We start from the raw sequence: 19,353 nt of genomic DNA, 5'->3' as shown, positions 1-19,353 counted from the left end.
TTTTTTCTATTTAAGTCTGATTCAACTTAAACTTTGGCCAAAATGCAGAAATGTCCTTAAAATGTCCACATTGTTCCCGTCTGATACCTGAGAATACAATTGATGTTGTGCTGCTTGAGAAGGGTCACCTCAGTCAGCAAACATCTAAGCATGTCATGCTGAGCAATAATCTCCCCAGTGAGCGATGGCTCAACAGAAAGGCTGCCGGGGTTTTCTTGGTATCAATCCAGAGACCTCAGCAAAACATTAGATTGATTTTCAGTTTCATTTCTGCTGCCCTTTGTCACACAGTGAGGATGAAATACTTATTTAAAAACTGCAGCAGTAGTAAGAAAAGCCCAACATGTGGTACCGTCTATTAGAACACGTGACAGCGCTCGTTAGGATTAACATGTAAGAGTCGGTTTAATTAGCTGTGTTGGATGTGTTCAGACCTGGCAAAACAAACATATACACATATTTTACTATGTATAAACTGTATATCTGGTGTTATATTTAAAGCATATAAGTAACGTGATGACAGTGATTAATTGAATATCTGATCACACTTTTAAAGCGATAGCGTCGACGAGACCTTGAACGTTCCCGAGCATGTCACAGCCGAGCACCGCGGTCTTGCCTGTAAGTCGTAACTTCCTCATTCTGAGCAAACCACACAATATTCCCCCAGCTGCTCTGTTGCATTGCCATGCCCTCTGGCATACATCAGTGCAAAGAGGGAGAGAGAAGAGAAGGGATAAAGCTGAGGAAGGATGGGTTTTATGTATCTTGCCTCCTTATGCTTTGGCATACTTTGATCTCATTCCTGTGCGTGCCGGCTGTCTGCAGTCAGTAGGATGTGGCACCACGCTGGGTCTCTAGTGAGACCTGGATCTGGTTGTCGGGCAAAGGAAGTCACTCGCTCTGAAATGAAATTTGGAAGTCTGTATGTGTTTGCGTGTCACGCGAGGAGGGGGGAGGGGGTTTGGCTTGGCTGCTGGTTGATGAAGACATCAAAGCTCATGACTTATTTGATTTTACATAGCTGCATTAATCCGCACTTCAAGGTTGCACAACACACAAAATACTACAGCGCCGACGGGCTGCTGCAGATAAACTATACAAGATATGTACCAGAATAAACAGAGGAGACGTATACGATTATTTTCTATTTTGAGACGAGGAAATTGTTAAAAGTCAGTGAAGTGCTCCGCGCAGCCCGGCGAGGGTGCGTTTGGTCTGCTGGAAGTGATCTATTAGGAAACAGTTTGCACATCCTCACTTTCCTCAGGTTTAATTAGCAGCTGCGTATTGATTGATTCTTCTGCTACAACGAGCTCTCACTCTCCTCGGTGACAACAACACACTCCTGTTGCAGCTCGGTTTATGTACAGAGGAGGAAAAATACGCTCACCTGGACGCTTAAACTGATCGTACATGGGTTTACCTGTTACGTAGCCATGCTAGCTAGTCAGACCTTTTGTATTTTAGGCCTTTTTCCCCCTATTTTGTTTGTTTTTTGCTGTTAGCAGCTGCTGCAGGTTGATGAGAGATTCTGGGCTGGAAATCTTAAACGATGATTATATACGAGGCTGTAGTTTGTGACTCTGAGCAGCACCTCTCACTCAAGGATCTGCTCATATTAAACATATATAAATAGATATTGATTAGAGCAGCTTGAGGATAACTTGGAAAGAAAAAGTATGATGAGCCATAGAATACTGGCGCTTTGTACTCTTGAATAATAAATAATAATGTGAGGATTTGTCTTTTCATAGAGCAACATTTGAACCCTGGGAAGCGACCGGATGTGTGAGAAAACTGTAAATTTCTATATCTGTCCAGCCAGTGGCTGAGCGTGCAGGCGGGGGCACATGTAATCAATCATGTTTTCTGTGGGGAGATGTGTGATGTCAAGGACAGGGCAGCTGTTTGCCTGCACTGTCCTCTTAGCAGCCAGACTCGGGACGTTTATCATTCATCTCCTGGGGGGGTGAAGAGAATTTAAGACGGCTGTTTGTCTGTATGTTCAGGTGTTCGGATTCTTCTCGTCCAGAAAGCGTCCAGCCCTGTTTGCTTCCCTGCAAGAAGGACTGCGTGGTGACACCCTTCAGTGAATGGACCGCCTGCCCGTCAACCTGCCTTCCAGGTAGCTCATCACACGAATTTCTATGAACTCATTTTCAAAATGACTCTCTAACAGCTCCACAATCTGCAGGAAATTAGCCAGATATTGTGATGGAGAACGCCCTCCGTACCTTCTTGTCTTTTTAACCCTCTGAACATTTTCCTGGGCTTTTTTTTTTTGCATTTTTCTTTACTGTGGGCTAACTTTTCTTTCCTGCACCTCTACGGGAACAACACCAGAGATAGCAGAGGGAGTTCAAACATGTCTTCTCCCACATTTATACCATGAATCATGAAGAAGGGAAACCTGGATTTCTAAATCCCTGTAGGTGTGGCGACTCTGCACACTTTAAATAATTTAATTTCTTACATTTTTATTCTGTCTCCTGTTTGCAGCTCACATAACAGCTGACTGATGGTCACAGCTGAATCCATCACAGCGTCTCTGTCGTGTAGAGGAGCTCAGGGTTTTATTATTTTGGTCTTTTACAGAATCTGGTTCTATTTTGAATGAGACCTGTAGAATAAAGTGGGTTTGATGTAATATCAGTTTATTAATATTATTTTTTCTGATGAAATAAGTACGTCATAGTGAGTAGTTCAAGGGCTGTGGGAAAGTTGAAAATCCATTCAAACCCAACAGTGGGGCTGGAACTCAGTTTTGTAAATAACTGATTTATTGTGGTAGACAATGGCACAAATTAGACATTCAAATGTATGTTATTTTCTTTTAAAAAATGCTTGTTGTATGTCATTTATATACCCGTATGGTTCACATTATTAGACGATTATTCAATTGTTCTATTGACAAACCCATAAGTATTAAGTATTATCACACGCTTTTTTAAAAGCTGATTTAATTTGGTATTAATGCAGATTAACCCTCTTAAGATAGGAGCCACTTATTATGTACTGAATATTATAGATTAGAATTAGAATTAGAGTTAGAATAAAACTTTATTAATCCCTGCGGTACAAGACCTCAGGGAAATTACTACACCAAAAAACAACACAACACCAACATAAAACCAGCAACAAAACAACAGCATTCAAAATTCAAATCAAATCAGCATTCAAATTCAGCACGTATAACAATAAATAATAATACAAAAAATGCCTCCTTTTAGAAAAACTTCCTCATTGATTCCTTTAGAAAATCTGCAGACTGCGCTTGTCAACGTTTTAGGTAATTTCACATTAAATAAATACAACTGCTTCTTATTGACCATCACATTTAACATTATTGAAGACAATCTTTGTCTTCGTCATCAAGAGACATGGACTGGTTTCTCTGGTTTAAATCTTAGATAACAGAATTAGACAACACATGTGAAACAGTGACGACGATGCGACCCAAAGCAGCGTCCTGGGAACTTTGCCGTTCGGCCTCCTTAGTTTGTCAGCACGGCGTGAATCTTCACAGCTGTGTTTGTGAAGCCAGAGGACACGAGTATCTGTCAGATCTAACTGACCTTGTGTGAGCCGTTAATGAGCGGAGCAGCGAGAACGTTCAGATGCTAAATGAAGATAAGACACCACAGATCCGCCTGGTTGGTCCAAAACAAAAATAACAAGGATCCAAAACAGGACGTCTGACCTTGTAGATAACGTTATGTTCTGACCCTAATGTTAGACTCCATTTTAATTCTTTGACACACACACAGTCTTTTATTCTTTACACAGTATAGCGGCTGTAAGAGCTCCTCTGAGCTGCTCATTGCTTTAGTTCCTCGTCACCATCCTGAACACTGTGACGCTCCTTCTGCTGGCAAATCAAACCGTCGTCAGAGTTTTAACAAACAACTAAAATGAAAGCTCTCATAACTGCAGTTTAGAGCAACCTAAACGAGCTCGCTGTTTCTTTCAGAATTGGTTTTAAGTCGTTCCTTTAGCGAGCGCCACGCCGCCTCGCCCCCTCTGATATCACAGACTCCCTGTCGCGCTGTGATCCTCCACAAATCCTAAGATCCTCCACAGCTGCTCTTTTAACTATTCCCAAGGTCGCCACGGAAACCTTTGGGGATGCTGGATTTAGCTATTACGCCCCAAAAATACGTGACACTCTGCCTTTAAATATTAGACGCTGTGACTCAGTGGACGAGTCGAAATGTTTTTCATTTAGCCTGCAAGTGTTTTAATTTATCTGAAGGAGTCGTATTCACACAATCAGCATCTGTTCCTGCTCGTGTGAAGCTTTTATTGTGAAGCACTTTGAGCTGCAGTTTGTGTATGAAAGGTGCCACAAATGTAAGGTTCATTCATTCATTCATTCATTCATTCAGACGTGCTCTCCCACAATGTGTCTGGTGTCCTGATTGATTACATTTAATTGTAAATGACGGTGTTAACTGTCCATTATATTAAGCTGACTCATCAAGAGGAAAATGGATATTTAATGGATTTCAATGTGTGTACTGTAGTATCTTGGAAATCAGAAAGTATGTAATTGTTTTTAGAAGAATTGAGCGGGCCTCTCATCTCTGTAAATATGCTGTAGTCCATTGGGTCTGTTGATGATGTAATCACTTTCTTAATTGCACCATTTTCAATGTTTAGTAATTAGTGTTGTGTAATGAGCCTTGGAGCATGAGCCAAATGAAGCCATTACGGCGCGCTGTGTCCGAAAGGAGACTGCAGTGAAGCAGAGGACATCGCAGCCACAAGGGCACGCTAATCAGGATCAGATCAATCCGGAGACCGCTCGCTTTCTGGCCATTTCTCTGAGATGTGAGACTCCGCTGGTGAAACTGAGTCTCCATTTGTTGTGTGTGTGTCAGACGTTTGTCTCCGTATCATTTTACATTCTCTCCCTCCTGGAAAATGTTCACTTAAATTCAGCCGCGCATCTGTTCCTGTTTCTGAAGATTGTGTTTCATGTCCAACAGAAAACGCGACCGCCGCCACGCAGTCCCGCTACAGGACCATCACTCAGAGGTCCGCTAATGGAGGTCAAGAGTGTCCTGACACGCTGTACGAGGAGAGAGAGTGTGAATCACTCCGAGTGTGTCCGCTGTATAGGTAAAAGCACCATTTATAAGGAACTGCTTACAGATAAGTTCATTTAATACGTCTGCTGCAAGGTGAGAGCTGTACATGTGACCTGTTTCTGAACACCAGGCGTCAGGTCGACGCGTTAAAAAAAACTACTTCAGATGTGTAACTGAGCTGAGAAATTAGAAAAGTTTGGAAATGTGTGGTGTTGTGCCTGAGATGGTCAGAATTACTGGTACAAGGTTAAAATAATTAAAACGATTTAAACAGAACGACAAACTAAACTTTAGTGATGCAGTGGGAATGAGCAACAGCTTAATGAGCTAAATGCTGCAGAAAAACACAAATTAATGAGGAAGTGAGACAGATGTTGGTAACTTATCGCTGTTATTTCTACGATGAGATGAGCTGCACCAAACACCAGGTAATGACGGGCAGGTTTTATGGTTCATTATTAAATGAAAGGTCACAGATTACAACCTGTCTCATAAAGTCGTGATGCACGAGTCGTGTGACGGAGAAAAAGTGGCAAATACAAAATCAGACTTTAAAATCCAACATGACAGGCAGCAGCAACAGGTTTTCTTCTTTTTTTCTTTTTTGTTACTAATATTTTCACTAAATGTAAAATACCTGCGATTTGGCTGCATGTTGCTCAAGAAATATTTTACTTTGACATTTGCCTGTTTGTTGTTATGACTTCAGTTTAATGTCGCCCCACGTGGACGTATTTAAATAAGTCACCATGTTGGTTATATGTAATAATCATTCTAGTTCACCAACGATTTTCTTTAAAGATTTATTTCATTGATTGACTTTTACTGCAAAGCAAGAAAATTATACACCCTAAGTAAATATAATGTGAACTTATGTGTGTAAATAGGCTACATACTAAACAGCCTAATGAAATAGTTTAGATTAGATTATGCAAATGACATAAATCACCGTAATCCTGACTCATAGCGATATCAGATTATCAGATTATTTGTGTAATTGAAGCATCAGATGACGGTGGGAGGAGCTGCAGGATTTAAAGGCAGTTGTATGACTTTAATCACAAAGCGGTCGATATCGTTTATCATGGTTTGTAATTTGCAGTGTTTAAAATTTACCGCCGACTATTTTAAAAGTGAGAAAAACGATTAAATCATTCCTCGGCTGACCTAATCCTTCAGCAATATCTGACAATTGTTTCTGCGTATTACTAATAATATAAATGCTGGTTAAGAGTTTATTTGTGCTCATGTTAGTTGAAGTACGTCTAAATCAGTGAAAACCCAAAGTGCACCAACACAGTATTTAAGCAGCAGAAACATTCATCACGTTATTTTATGTTTCCAGCTGCGTTCCCACCAAACGCTGATCCAGCTGGCAACGCGGCCGTCGCAAATCGCACAAATTTAATAACATCATATTTTTTTCTTAACCGTGGCGGCGATGATGGCGAACTGTAGCGCTTCCTGCTTTTGTGCTCACGGCCTGCATCTGGTCCACATCAACCATCACCAGCTAACACGTGTGAGAACAAGATCGCGACACGTTTAACCTTTTCTGTGCACAGAAGCTGCAGCGATGCCTCGCCGTGGTAACATCTTTCTCTCTTTCTGTGTAGGTGGAGGACACACAAGTGGCACAGCTGCACTCTGGTTCCCGATTCTGTTCGACGGGGATTATCTGGACCGGCAGAAGCCTGTGGAAACGGCTTAGAGACGAGAGGCAAGTCTCCCACCTTGTGTCCTCCATCCTTTATTTCCTCCAGACAGCTGTTGCTATATCACCTGTTTGAAGCTTTGCTCTTCCATCTATTTACTGTCCTTATTTAATGAGACTTAATAGCCCTCTCAGAACAACCCCTTTAACAAGAAAGTGATGGAAACATTAAGGAAGGAGGCAATTTGTTCAGTGGATGTAATGAGATGAACCTTTCCGTCTGCTGTCGGCGTGATCTCATCACAGCGCTGGTTTCTTATTAATGTATGTCACAGTCACGTCTTATCAGCAGGTTGAAAGAAATAATCAACCCTTTGTGCACCAAGCAGTACAGTACATGAAGATACTCATTTAAAAAAACATGTGAAACGTGCTCAGAGTCCAGCGCTCTTTAATAACCACATGATGAAGATGTGTTTAATAGTTTGGGCTCCATAAAGTTTAGAAACATGTGTTCAAGCTCGATCTTCTAGATTTGTTTTAGATGTTTGTGTGAAAGTGAGGCATAATTACCATATAGGATTTTAAATTATGGGGGAGAAACACTTTGAAAGATCACAATGACGTCTGACGAACAAAATCAATCAGCTAATTGCTGAGTGGAAGTTAACGTTTATGCTGGTGTGTTTGTGCCACTTGTGGGACTCCGATGTTTCCCCTTAAGTCACGGCAGGTTTGTTTGTAGAGCACAGTTCATACTGGAGGTGATTCAAAGTGATTCACACAAAAGTATAAGAAGATAAAATCAGTCCACAGAAAAATAAACACAGTTATTAATTAATTACATTAAAAGCAAAGAAACAGATAAAAATCAAGCCATAAAAACATAAATATAATCATTAATTAGCTGTTTGGTTTGGTTTTGACACGTCTGAAGCTTCTCCCTTTAGTTCCTCGGTTACCGGGGTAACAAGCCCCGCCCCTTCTAATAAGCGATTGGCTGAGTGAAGAGGAGCGACAGTGGAGGAGCTGTTGTTTGTTGTTTCCCTCAAAATGTAATCGACGATGCACTTTCCTGTTTTCTATCAGGAGAACATGGTTTTCAGGAGGCAGGATGCAGCAAACAGACTCCATTTACTCTTTAGATGACTTGTCCAGTGTTCACCTCTGAGATAAAAAATAAATAAATCAGAAGGGATGTTTTATAAGTTTTATGATCCATTAATTTGACAGAATGTCCATATATGTTGTTGGACTTTGATGCAGCCCATCAATTCCCCCATAAAGGAGCGATATCTATATTATGATCATCGGGGCAAACGGGGCAGACGGTCACACCGGGACAAACAGCGACCCGAGTCACAGCCTCTGAACAAGTCACATTAGCTTCCCTGCCCTTCGTCTAACTTACAAACCCGAGCACACATTCGTCCCACACCTCGGCTTGTTGAATGAGCCAGCAAACACACATTCACTGAGGGAAAATTGCATCCTTTCATAATGACAAACTATTACCACCTCATTGAAAAAAACACACTGAGCTTTCCTTTTTTTTCCTGTTTTTTTTTTGAAGAGCAGTCTCAGTGTGCTTTCAGCAGGACTGTACCGTGTTATTTATTTACCACGTTTCATCTTTTTAAGCAACGTATGTCAGCATCTCATTTGTTTTGGTGAGATGACACCCGAATGCAGCGCCTCGGCTCCCCAAACATGTTCAGATAAACGCCCGTCATGTCAAATAACGCGTCAGAATAACGTGGTACGTGCTGCTACGTCCAACATAAGAAAAAACACCGACATGATTTTATCTAACATCTTGTGCAAATATCATAATTTGCTCTTCTGAACCTTGGCTAGCATGTGATCATCTCATTTATTATGCCGTGTGAACGTGCTGCTGTGTGTTTTCTGATCGCTGCAGATCATTCCTGTGTAATATCCTCCGTGAAGGTCTCTGCTGCTCTCAGCGGAGCAGCGAAAACAACCGCCATTGGCCCAAATCGTTAAAAAGCCAGAGTGTTAATTGAATCATTTTGCACTCGTTTATAGGCAAGCTAACGTCCCAATAAATCCCAGAAACTGTCTGTTCTATCTAATTTACTTCTGTGATTCCAGGGAAATTTTCTGCTGTCTGGAGAACTTTCCAGCATTTCTGCCCTCAGCGTCCCTCACTCTCACTCGGCAGTATAATTATGACTGACATTTCTCAAGTGAATTTTTATGACTTTTCGACGAGGGTGGGAGAAGTGTTTGTACTGTTCCCAGGTTAAGAGCAAGCCTCATTGACCTTTAGAGCTTCGTATTTGAATATGATTAGAAAATGGCTAAGTTAAATACCTGTGACATTTCAAAACCTGAAGTATGAGAGTGGCATTTGCAATCGCTAGAAACAGAATTTAAATGTAGATTTAAAACAACAAAGACTTTAGAGTCTACTTTCAATTTTCGATTCAATGAAAAGGACACATAAATGTCAGATTGGGGCATAATTAGGACACAATAATTGGGACTGGGGCCACGGTTGGGGCAGAGACACAACGGTACACCAAAGATTTAAGGACAGAAAGTTAACAGAACCTTTACAGATGATGCTGTCTGCCTGTATGAATACTTAACTTTAAGTGTAATACAATCTAATTAATGCTATATTGGCACGAGCTTTGTTTGGTAGAACTGTGTCAGACATTGAATAGACAGAGAATATACACATTGGAGAGAAACCAGACCATTGCTCACAGACTTTCTGAACATTATCGACTCTTTCAATCTTACACCGTCGCCAACTGGTCAACTCATGAAAAGGGGCTGGACACTGGATCTTTAGGATTAGTAAAATGTTCACTATATAGCCATGGGATCATCTGCCTGGTTTAATCGTTGCTACTGTCCCTTGTTCAGGAGTAAAAACGTCTGCAAACCCTTTAACTATGTCGTAGTTTTCTATTGATTCTAAGTACGCCGTTCTCTGCACCTTGGAGGGAGAGCATGCTGCACCATAAGATGTTTATCTGACTTCAGTCCAAAACATTGTCTGCCTGTCGGTTGCTTTTCTACGTTTTTCTTCAGTTGTATCTTGCAGTAATTTTCTAACCTTCATTAATCCATCTTGTTGACATCCATCCATTTTCTGGACAGGTCACCGGTCCATCAGAGGTGTTTAAATCCACATAAATGCATTTTTTATTTTATATTTTAAAGGAAATCCCAAATATTACACCAAATTTGCCATGTTTATATAATTATATAGATCTTCTTGGCTGCTCTTCCAAACACTGTGAGGTTCCTGTGGAGTGCCACAGGGACACATTTTAGGACCTTTACTTTTCTGATTGGTGTACGCTGCCTGTGCTATTAAGGGGGAATGGCATGCCTTTCTAAAGCTATGCTGATGACACTCAGCTCTATGGAGCCGCATCTCCTGATCGCTAACTGATTCCCGTCTACGTTGTATTTTAGATTTAAAGACTTGGATGTCACAGAATTTGTTCCAGCTCAAGCAGGATAAATCAGAAGTATTGATCACTGCTTCAGAAAGTGGCCCCCAAACCAAATATACTCAGTCTGAACCCGAGCAAAGCAGAAATAAATCCAGGAGTGCTTTTTGACTCTAATTTTATTTTTACGGCTTCTGTGCAGAGTGTCACAAAAAATAGCGTTTAATCATCTGAAGAACATCTGAAAAGTGAGGCCGTTTCTCTCTGAGAGAGAAACTGATGCACACTTTTATAACAAGCAGACGATTCTGATGCTCAATTATCAGGTTTTCCCAGGAGTACAATCATTCAGCGACGGTGAGTTCAGAATTCTGACGCATGAGGACTGATCTGGACCAACAGGAGAGCACACGGTACTTCTGGCTACCTGCAGGTTTTTCTCAGTGATCTGAAGGTTCTTGGTTTAGTTTTGGAGGCGCTGCATGGCCTTGCATCAGGCTGCCTCTGTGAAATGAGAACCAGGAGGCACACTGGGATCCTTTGGTTCTTCTCTTTTCGCTGTTTCACAAAAAAACAAACAAACTGGTGATGCTGCTGTCGGCCATCAAGCTCTGAGCGTGTGGATGGAACGAGAGGAAAATATAAATACTTGTAAACTAAAGACAAATTGATTTGAGTGATTAGTGTTTTCATACTTATTTGAATCATTATTATTATTTTATTCTATTTGTATTTTGATCATGCTCCTGTTTTTATATGGTCTATTTATTATTTTGAACTTAATTGTAGTTCTTTTTATTGATTGTGTATTTTTCTCTTTTTAAATATTTCGTTTTATTCGTCAGTTTTGTTGTGCATTAGTCTTTAAATCCATTTTAACTCTCTTGTGTTTTGTTAGTCATTTATAAAACGCTTTGAACTGCGTTTGATTTGTTTGAAAGAATATGAAATCTAAAAAATACGTTGACTGAATGAAATAAGTTCAAAAAAATAAGTATTTAAAACTATCTTGTATCCATTCGATAGCATCTTTATAATAAATACTAAATTGTGGGAATTCAATGCTGATAAATCTTAAATCCACAGTTACTGGTAATATTTTTAATCTTAGATGTGACTTTAGAAGTTAATAACATCGTCTGTTTTTGCACGATTGAAACGTGTTATCAGAGAGCGTTATTGTTCAGCTATGAGGGACATTCCAGCACATTGTAAAGCCGGCAGAGTGTGACGCTCCAGGCGACGCTCTGCTGGGAAAACCTCTGGACCTTGAGCCATTCATGTGGATGTTTCTTCACGTTATGATCAGCTGCTTAAACATCGCTGCAGACCACATGTACTATACACGCCGATAGCGGAGCTCTTTCAGGACAATAAAGCTCAGGAATGGTTTGAGGAACACAACAGTCCCCCAGACCTTCATCCAAAGGAGCATCTGTAGAATGTGCTGCAAAAACAAGTCAGACCCGCCGAGGCCCCACTTTGCAGATTACAGGTCTTAAACGATCTGCTGCTAACGTGTTGCTGCCTGATGCCACAGGACAACTCAGGAGGTCTGGTGGAGTTAACGCCTGGATGGGTCAGCGCAGCGGGGACCCAGACAGCTGCTTTTAATGTTGTTTATAGGCTCAGCATTAGGCTGTGGTCCTACAGTGTCGCGCCGTGCTTCAGGGTGTAATCATGCTTCTGTAACTTCTGGCCACAAGCAGCCAATGAAAGTGCTTCTCGTGTGACTGCGCCGACATTTGCCGCGGCGGTAAAAAGCACCCGAACCTCAGCTGTTGTAAGAAGTTCAACGCTGCCTCCGTTTCCACATCTGCATCCGTCACTCATCTACATTTTTCCTTTGACTTGTACTCATTCTTCATCCAATTATCCCAGAATGACGGCGTTAAAGCCAGACTGTGGATCGTGTGCAGGGTCCTGAATCTGCTCATCGTATTGTTTCAAGCCCTCGACCGGCTGAGCGCTAACACCAGACACACATTTATGGTAGAATCCTCTTTCACTAAGTAGCGCTGCTGGTGCCAGTCGCCCGTTTTAGTCGTAAACTGAAAGTTTCAGTACAAAAAAACTGCACTGCTCTGGAAAAATCAGTAGATGGCGAGTGATGACACAATGCTAGCCCTTAAGAATAGTTCAAAGATCAACCGGGGAGTTTCTGCGCGGTCAAAACCCGGGCTCAGGCCGGTACTGTACGGCTAGAATAACATCCAAGGTTAGCAACAAACATTCGATTGGGCCTGAGGTTTGCTAAGCCAATATGCCCTTGGCTTGAGTAAATGCTTCCTTCCATCTCAGTGTGTGTTTGGCCCCATGTCGGATGCAAGGCTGCATGTTGAATGAATGCTAATGTCTGACCGGGTGCAGAATGAGGTGAGGGATGCGGTGCATCTGCCGGCCTGATCCGCGGGTTAAAGCTCACAGATGAGAGGCATGGCTAAATGGGAAGATCTGAGGAGATGGATTCACTAAAGAGGACGTGAAATCGTGGGGAGACCTGCGTAAATGTGTCGCTGCTAACTTGGAGAAGAGCGACGAGCTAATGCACTTCACACCAACTGCAACACACTGTGTCTAAATTCAGCCAAATTGTGTCTCCCAACCAGCTGGATGTGTTATATTCCTCCCAGAGCTGAACTGGAACTGTTGTGAGAAATTATTCAATAGAAAGTGAGTCATGCTGATGATCTTTTGCTGCAGGAAAAATGTGACTTAATGGCTATGATGAATCCAGTTCACATTACTGTTCACAATACATTTTATTGAGGAACATTATACAGGCGGTACGACTGAATTAACATAAAGATTATATTTGACGGCAGGTGGGCGGCTGAGGTGTTATGTGCATTAAAAACTTGGCATTAAAAGTAATGGTAGAAAATGTAACCGGGTTGTCAGCTATCAACCGAGAAAGAAATTATGGTTTTTAGACAATGTCATCACACCTACAAGTCGACAATATTAACTTGGAGCATTTCAGAAAACCTGGAGTGTGGCAAGCCTCTTCAAAGCCTGTCCTTTCAAACGGCCCCGAAAGATGTTCACCTCTCCCAGTAAGTGTATAATCAAAGATGATCCCTGTCGTCGGTGGACACACTGTGACAAAAATGCCACCTTTTGTGCGAGAAGATGATGTGAAAGGCCACACAAATGCCCCTCGGCAACCACAGACTGAAATAATTATTTTAAAAAACGGATGGTCCCCCCAGTTCAGAATCAGAATGTCGGCGCTGGCAGTGCAGCGCTCTGCTAATAAAAGCCACTGGGAATGACAGAATGGGGTTTCCACTGGTGGAGCAGGTGAGAGACGAGTGCATTCACAGGTAAATGGAAAGAAATAAAAGCCAGCATAGGAAACAATTATCCCCACAGTGGTGACAGCTGGTTGTTTTTATAACCGCTTATGAAAAAGGAGAAGTCAGATTTGCCTGTGAAGGTTCATCGTGAAGCCCCTTTAACTTAAACGCACACATTGTGGAGTTAAAGATCCTTTTGTGAAGCTCGGCCCGTTACATAAACGTAGCTCACCAGCAGCTAGCGTACGCCGAAGCCTTGTATGTAAATGAGCACCCCACGCATCCTCGGCAGACACGGACAAACCACACAATTTTTGTCAGAGGGCAAAATTTAAAAGTCAAATAGAAATCAATACAATGGATTAAAGGCATGTTTGTAGATCAGTGAATCCTCACAGACAGCGAGGCGTTGGGGGGGAGGAGGAGAAGCTTCCTTAAAACCCGTTCATGTGCGATTGTCTGTTTTTATGCATTGTTTAAAGAAACTTGAGTCCGTTTAACTGTTCGTCTGCAGTCGGTGACACCCGGGACGGATATAAATGCCTCTGATCACACCTTCCTCTCTCGCACTAAGCGTACCACTTCATTATTGTCACCGTGCTCATCCTGCTAACATCATACAGTCCGTGTTGCTCTTTTTTTTTTTTTGTCACTTTCATATGCGAGTGAGAAATGTGAGAAAGAGTCGGCCATGTCTTTTTGTGGAAACCGTATCTCACAAATGGTAACAAATGACCTTTATCCGCCACGTGTTCTCTCTGTAGATTAGATGATTTGATTTCGAGCACCTTTGTGCATATATTTGCATATTAACAAGAAGTTCTCTGACAGTGTATAACGAACTACTTATAAAATATGCATGCTCTTAAGACATTTGTGTGAATATTTTTCCTTTTGATGCTCCGTTTACCTCACACCTTATTTGCATAGTTGATTGTGGTTAATGTATGGCGCACATTAAACTTAGATTGTTAAGGAGCACAAATACATCCTGCTTTGTAATGTGATTACTTATGATGCAGGCTGCTCTCAGTCATCCAGCTGACTGTCAAGCATTACCTCTGTTTAGTGTCTCAGACCTATCGTGGAAATAAGCTCGTATCCTTAAATGAGAAAACAAACACGCTGGTGGGTTGTTGGTAAATTTAATGAACAACATGGAGAATAAGAGGAAATTAAATCATTATAATAAGTACATTACTGCAATGAGGAGACGCCTCACTCCTCTCTTCTATAAAAAAAGAATAAGAGTGATGCTAATTTATTATAGTTTGTAGGTTTAAACTAGTAGTTTTCTATACCATTAGAAACCCTACAATCCTGAAGCAGAACAGCTTCAGATGAACCTGCTCAGAAGAACCTACTAAGATTTCATAAATCGACCAAGACTTCAGACTGAAACTCCAAACCTGACGAGAGCTGAGATCTCTGAAGTTCTGCTGTTCAATAAGCAGCAGTCAGCCTGTAAGACTGAACACAGGGATTTAGTTTCTCTGAAACCGACTAAACATCCGAAGAGTTCATTTGCAAAAACAGAAAAGTGCATCTTCACAAACCTTCATAAACCCACGTTTCCATCGTCTACCTGAGACGACATCAATCAGTTGTCTCTGTTGTTGTCGTGTCAGATCCACTCAGCTTCAGTCTGACTGATATGATCTCAAGCAAACTACAACAAAAATAAGTTTTCTGAAAATCTACAAAAATTGAATAATCTGTTATCTCTTCATATAAGCAACTGGTTATGAATTAAGACCAACAGATGATTGATGTACACATAAATAAATGAGAACACGAGAGCTTAAAGAATATACGCAGTGAGTCGCTAATGAAGCCGAGGCTCCGATCCAAGGAGATGGAGACTTTGGTGATCTCTCAACTTTGGCAGCCTTGGTTTTAATATTTTATTTATTTTGTTTTAATCTAAATCTGACCAACCTTCTTATTGTTCCAGCTTCCTGCTCTCGGCCACGTACGGCATGTTTTCAGACAAACAGAAGCTTAGAGTTCATTTTATAGTATCGTATAAGAGAAAAGTGGACTCACTGTGGAGCTATACATACAGTTAACTGATTAAAAATAAAAACTTGCCGTGTGTTTATAATTATTCCTAACACATCGTATTGTGTTTTCAGTGCTGGGCTTTGATCAGATCCCTGTTTTATTAGATTGTATGTGGATCATTCTGTCAAACTGACTTTAAAGCTTTTTTTTTTTTGAATGTCGTGTTTGTATTCAATAAATCATAGTTATCATCTAAAGCAGTCCGATAAAGGTCTTGTGCTTGAAGGTTGAATTACCGTTTCACTTGATCTTAACATGAAAGCTGCACCTCAATATTCTTTGGAACTATGACTTGACTGTAAAAAGCTTTTTTCTTTATTTCTTAAGCCCATTAAAGCGTGCACAACACTGTGAATATTAAACTGTCTTAAATCGGGCGCGTTGAAACACAAATTACAAGGTAGTTTTACAAAACCAGCGACTAAAGAAGAAAACACGTAACTCGGGGCTGTGATCTGTTATTTGTGTCGCGGCTGCACAATCGGAGTGACGTTCCCGCCTCCTCCTCCTCCTCCGTCTGTCTGCAGGAGTCAGCTGCGTCGAGGAGAGCGGCGAGTCGGCCAACATGACCGAGTGCCTGCGATGGGCCGGCCCTTTGCCCCCTCAGGTCAGACGGTGCCGCGTGGCCTGCAAGGATGACTGCACCCTAACCGCATGGTCCAAGTTCTCTGAGTGCGCCGGATGTGGCAGCTCGCGGAGTCACCAGCGCTCACTCACAGGTAAAGATCCATCATCTGTGCAAGTGGAACAATTGGATTTTGGTGTTTGGTTAAGTGTCCTCGTGTTGTTTTTTGTTGGCAGGCGGTTAATAAATTAAAGCAGATGAAAGCTTGTATCAATGTGAGGTTGTGGCTACTTCCTGGAGGCAGCGTGTCCCAGTGCAGGCCTGATGTGTATTAAACCTGCCAAGGTAACCGTTTTGTTGGACGCCACTAATTGCAGCGTATTCTTCAGGTGCCGAAAAGCCTTTTTTGCGCTTTGACGTGCCGCAATTTACCACGGCCTCTTTTCTCCTTCTGGCTCTGTTACTGTAACTTTGGACTGTCCCTGTAGTGTTGTGTCAGGTCTAAATTAGGTCTCTCACAGCTTGTAATCTCTTATTTCAGTGCAGATGGCAAAATCTGAATTACATGCTGTGGTAGCAGACCGGGGTGGATACTATTTGTCTTCATGAATATTTTATCCGATGCCAGAGGGCTTGTAGTAAACATACCCTGTCTTCTTCTATAATGCTTCTGGAATCCAGCACATGAAATCAGCCTCAGCCCAGTGGTGGGTTTCTATAGGGAGAGTGTTTCCTCACGTTCATTGGCTCCTCGCAGTCATAATAGGTCAGTATTTCAACTCTTTTATGCCAACTTTACCACTTGCTTAAATTTCTCTGTCAGGAAAATTGATGGGAAGCGAAGCCGCAGTGGGTTTTATGCTGGAGAACGTGGTTAAGGAAGCTGGCAGCAGACCAAGGATTGTGCTTAGATGTTGTAAAGCCTTCCTTGAGCCATAATACACTATATTCTTTGTATCTAAACTGAAAGTCATTTTAAAAGGTCCAAAAGGCTATTTAACAAAACGCTGCTCGGTTGTAGCGCGTAGCCGTCGGATTTTCAGGGAAGGAAATAAAATCCCCATCAACTAAAGTCAACACATGTCAGTGGAGCGGCAGACATAAAGGTGGCTGCAGTAGATCAGTGCAGAGCAGTGGGAGGTACAGGGTACGCTAACCAACAACGCTGGATCCTTTACTGAAGAAAAACAACTAATACCACATTATTATAAAATAGAATGGAGTTATTCCATCTCTAATCATCAGCAGCCTTCTGCTTGACCGTCTCTGATTTGCTCATAACTCTTTTTTTTTTTATTGTAAACTCCATATTTAAGATGGTGTCTGTGAATCGTTAGCTTAATACTTTGAGGTTTTTCACCAAATTGCCCGCCGACTCTCTTTCAGCACATTTTTTTTTTTTGCACATTTAAATCCGAGGCTATATTGGGATGACAATATCTGAGGAACTATTAAAGATAAAAGCCAGAAACTTTCACTGTTATTTGTCATCAAGTAATGGATTCAGAATCTGTGATACGGAGCAAATAGATCAAAGAGTGTGTTTAGGATCCCGTCTGTGAGCACATAGTGACAAAAAGAAAATAGATAATGCAGAAGTCAACTTATTTTCTGCATATTACAAAATTAAACATATAAAATAAGACATATATTTTTATTTTCAGACCCTATTGTGTTCCCTTACCTTTTATATTTATTGAAGTCATAAACTTATCGGAAGAAATGCTAAACAGTGAACTCCATCTATTCTATATAAATAGAAATAGAAATAGAAATAGAAATACACACAGTGCACTTTAGCTGAGTCCAGTTTGTGGCATTTTTCTCGAAGGCCAAGTTTATTGTCATGTGAACACAAAGCAAGAGTCTTGGTGACGTAAATACATCAGATTATCATTAAATATATGCCGAGACGTGAACATTTCCCACCAGAACAGTCCAACTGTCCCCCAAATCTATGTGTTAAGTCATGGTTATATTAGGCTGATGCCATCCTGATGAGCCGATGCACCATCATCCTCAAAGAACTGACACAAAACTACACGACGAGTTTCCTCCAAGCAAAGATTTATGCCTACAAAATGGTAATAGTAGTATAATATAATAATATACAGTATAATAATATAATAAATAGTAAAAAATCAGAAGTCTGCAGTGTATTTGGAGAGCCATTTTAAAACGATCTGCCAATAGTATAAAATAAACCTCTACCAGGTCAATCAAATGTCAATATCAATGACCCAATAAGGAAAAATACTATTTAATGCAGAAAAAAATGTCCCCTGTGACTGTTCTGCTATCATATCATTAGCTTACTCATGCATTTATGTAAAAATAAAAATAAGAATAAAAATAAGAGCATAGTTTTACTGCTGTGGGTGGTAGACGTTCTGGTATGACATGATATTTATACTTCTCTCGGTCATGTAAATATGCAAAATAAATCTTGTATTCCAGATACGATGTACTTTGGTTCAACCTCTGCTGTTTTAATTACGCCATCAGGAATGGTGGCATGGCTTAATTAAAGCTGTCAGATAAGGTGAGGAGTACAATATGTCCCTCTGAAACGTGTATAAATAGAAATGAAAAGATTTAAATAAAGTTCTTCAAATTTACACTGAAGTACAGTAGTTGAGTAAAAGCACTTTTCACCGCTGAGGCTAGAAGCACTTTAGATTAATAACACGTATAAACAAGGTGGAAAATTCGGTATAAATGCATTTCCATAGTTGGAAATGTATTTGTAATTACCACCTATTACCTGTAACTACGATGTTGAACTGGCTGAAAGTACAAAAGGCAGAAAATGAGCAGCTGCTGTTCTGCTTGATCTCCTAAACACCTCCAAAAACCATCCATCGGTTTGGTATCTGACATATTTGGCGTCTCACTTTAAACTCACACAGAACCGCTCCAATCAGACACCTTAGACTCCAGCGCTGGCATGAACCGGAGAGCAGGTGACACTCCCCATTAGAGCAGCGCCGGCTCAGTAGTTAGCGCTGCTGCTTTTAGCGAGAACGTTCAGAACGTGAGTCGTCCCCAGGGTGGCTGCTGCTGCTGCTGCTGCCTGACTGCAGGAAATTTGCATGTTCACGCGATGCAGGTCTGCTGAAGGTTCTCTCAAGACATGCAGATGAGATGAACTGATAATTCTAAGTCGCCCAAAGGTGTGAATGCATTTGTCAGTCTGCGTATCGACTGTTCAGAATAAACCGCCACCACCTCCTGCTAAGTGTGT

At 41.2% G+C, this 19,353-nt stretch overlaps 1 protein-coding gene across 1 annotated transcript in view; it reads left to right on the top strand.

Annotated features, from left to right (window-relative positions):
* The window catches only part of thsd7ba (thrombospondin, type I, domain containing 7Ba), a 142,565-nt gene that overhangs the window by 72,937 nt on the left and 50,275 nt on the right, over positions 1–19,353 (top strand). Inside the window, exons 9-12 of the mRNA XM_008277183.1 lie at positions 2,013–2,128; positions 4,992–5,124; positions 6,710–6,813; positions 16,072–16,263. Of these exons, the coding sequence (XP_008275405.1) occupies positions 2,013–2,128; positions 4,992–5,124; positions 6,710–6,813; positions 16,072–16,263 (545 nt within the window). The remainder of the gene's footprint in view (positions 1–2,012; positions 2,129–4,991; positions 5,125–6,709; positions 6,814–16,071; positions 16,264–19,353) is intronic.

Source organism: Stegastes partitus, unplaced genomic scaffold (genome assembly GCF_000690725.1).
Source record: "Stegastes partitus isolate 25-593 unplaced genomic scaffold, Stegastes_partitus-1.0.2 Scaffold91, whole genome shotgun sequence".
Taxonomy (NCBI): domain Eukaryota; kingdom Metazoa; phylum Chordata; class Actinopteri; family Pomacentridae; genus Stegastes; species Stegastes partitus.
The sequence above is the reverse complement of the archived record's forward strand: the minus strand, read 5'-3'. Positions and strand labels throughout refer to the sequence as shown.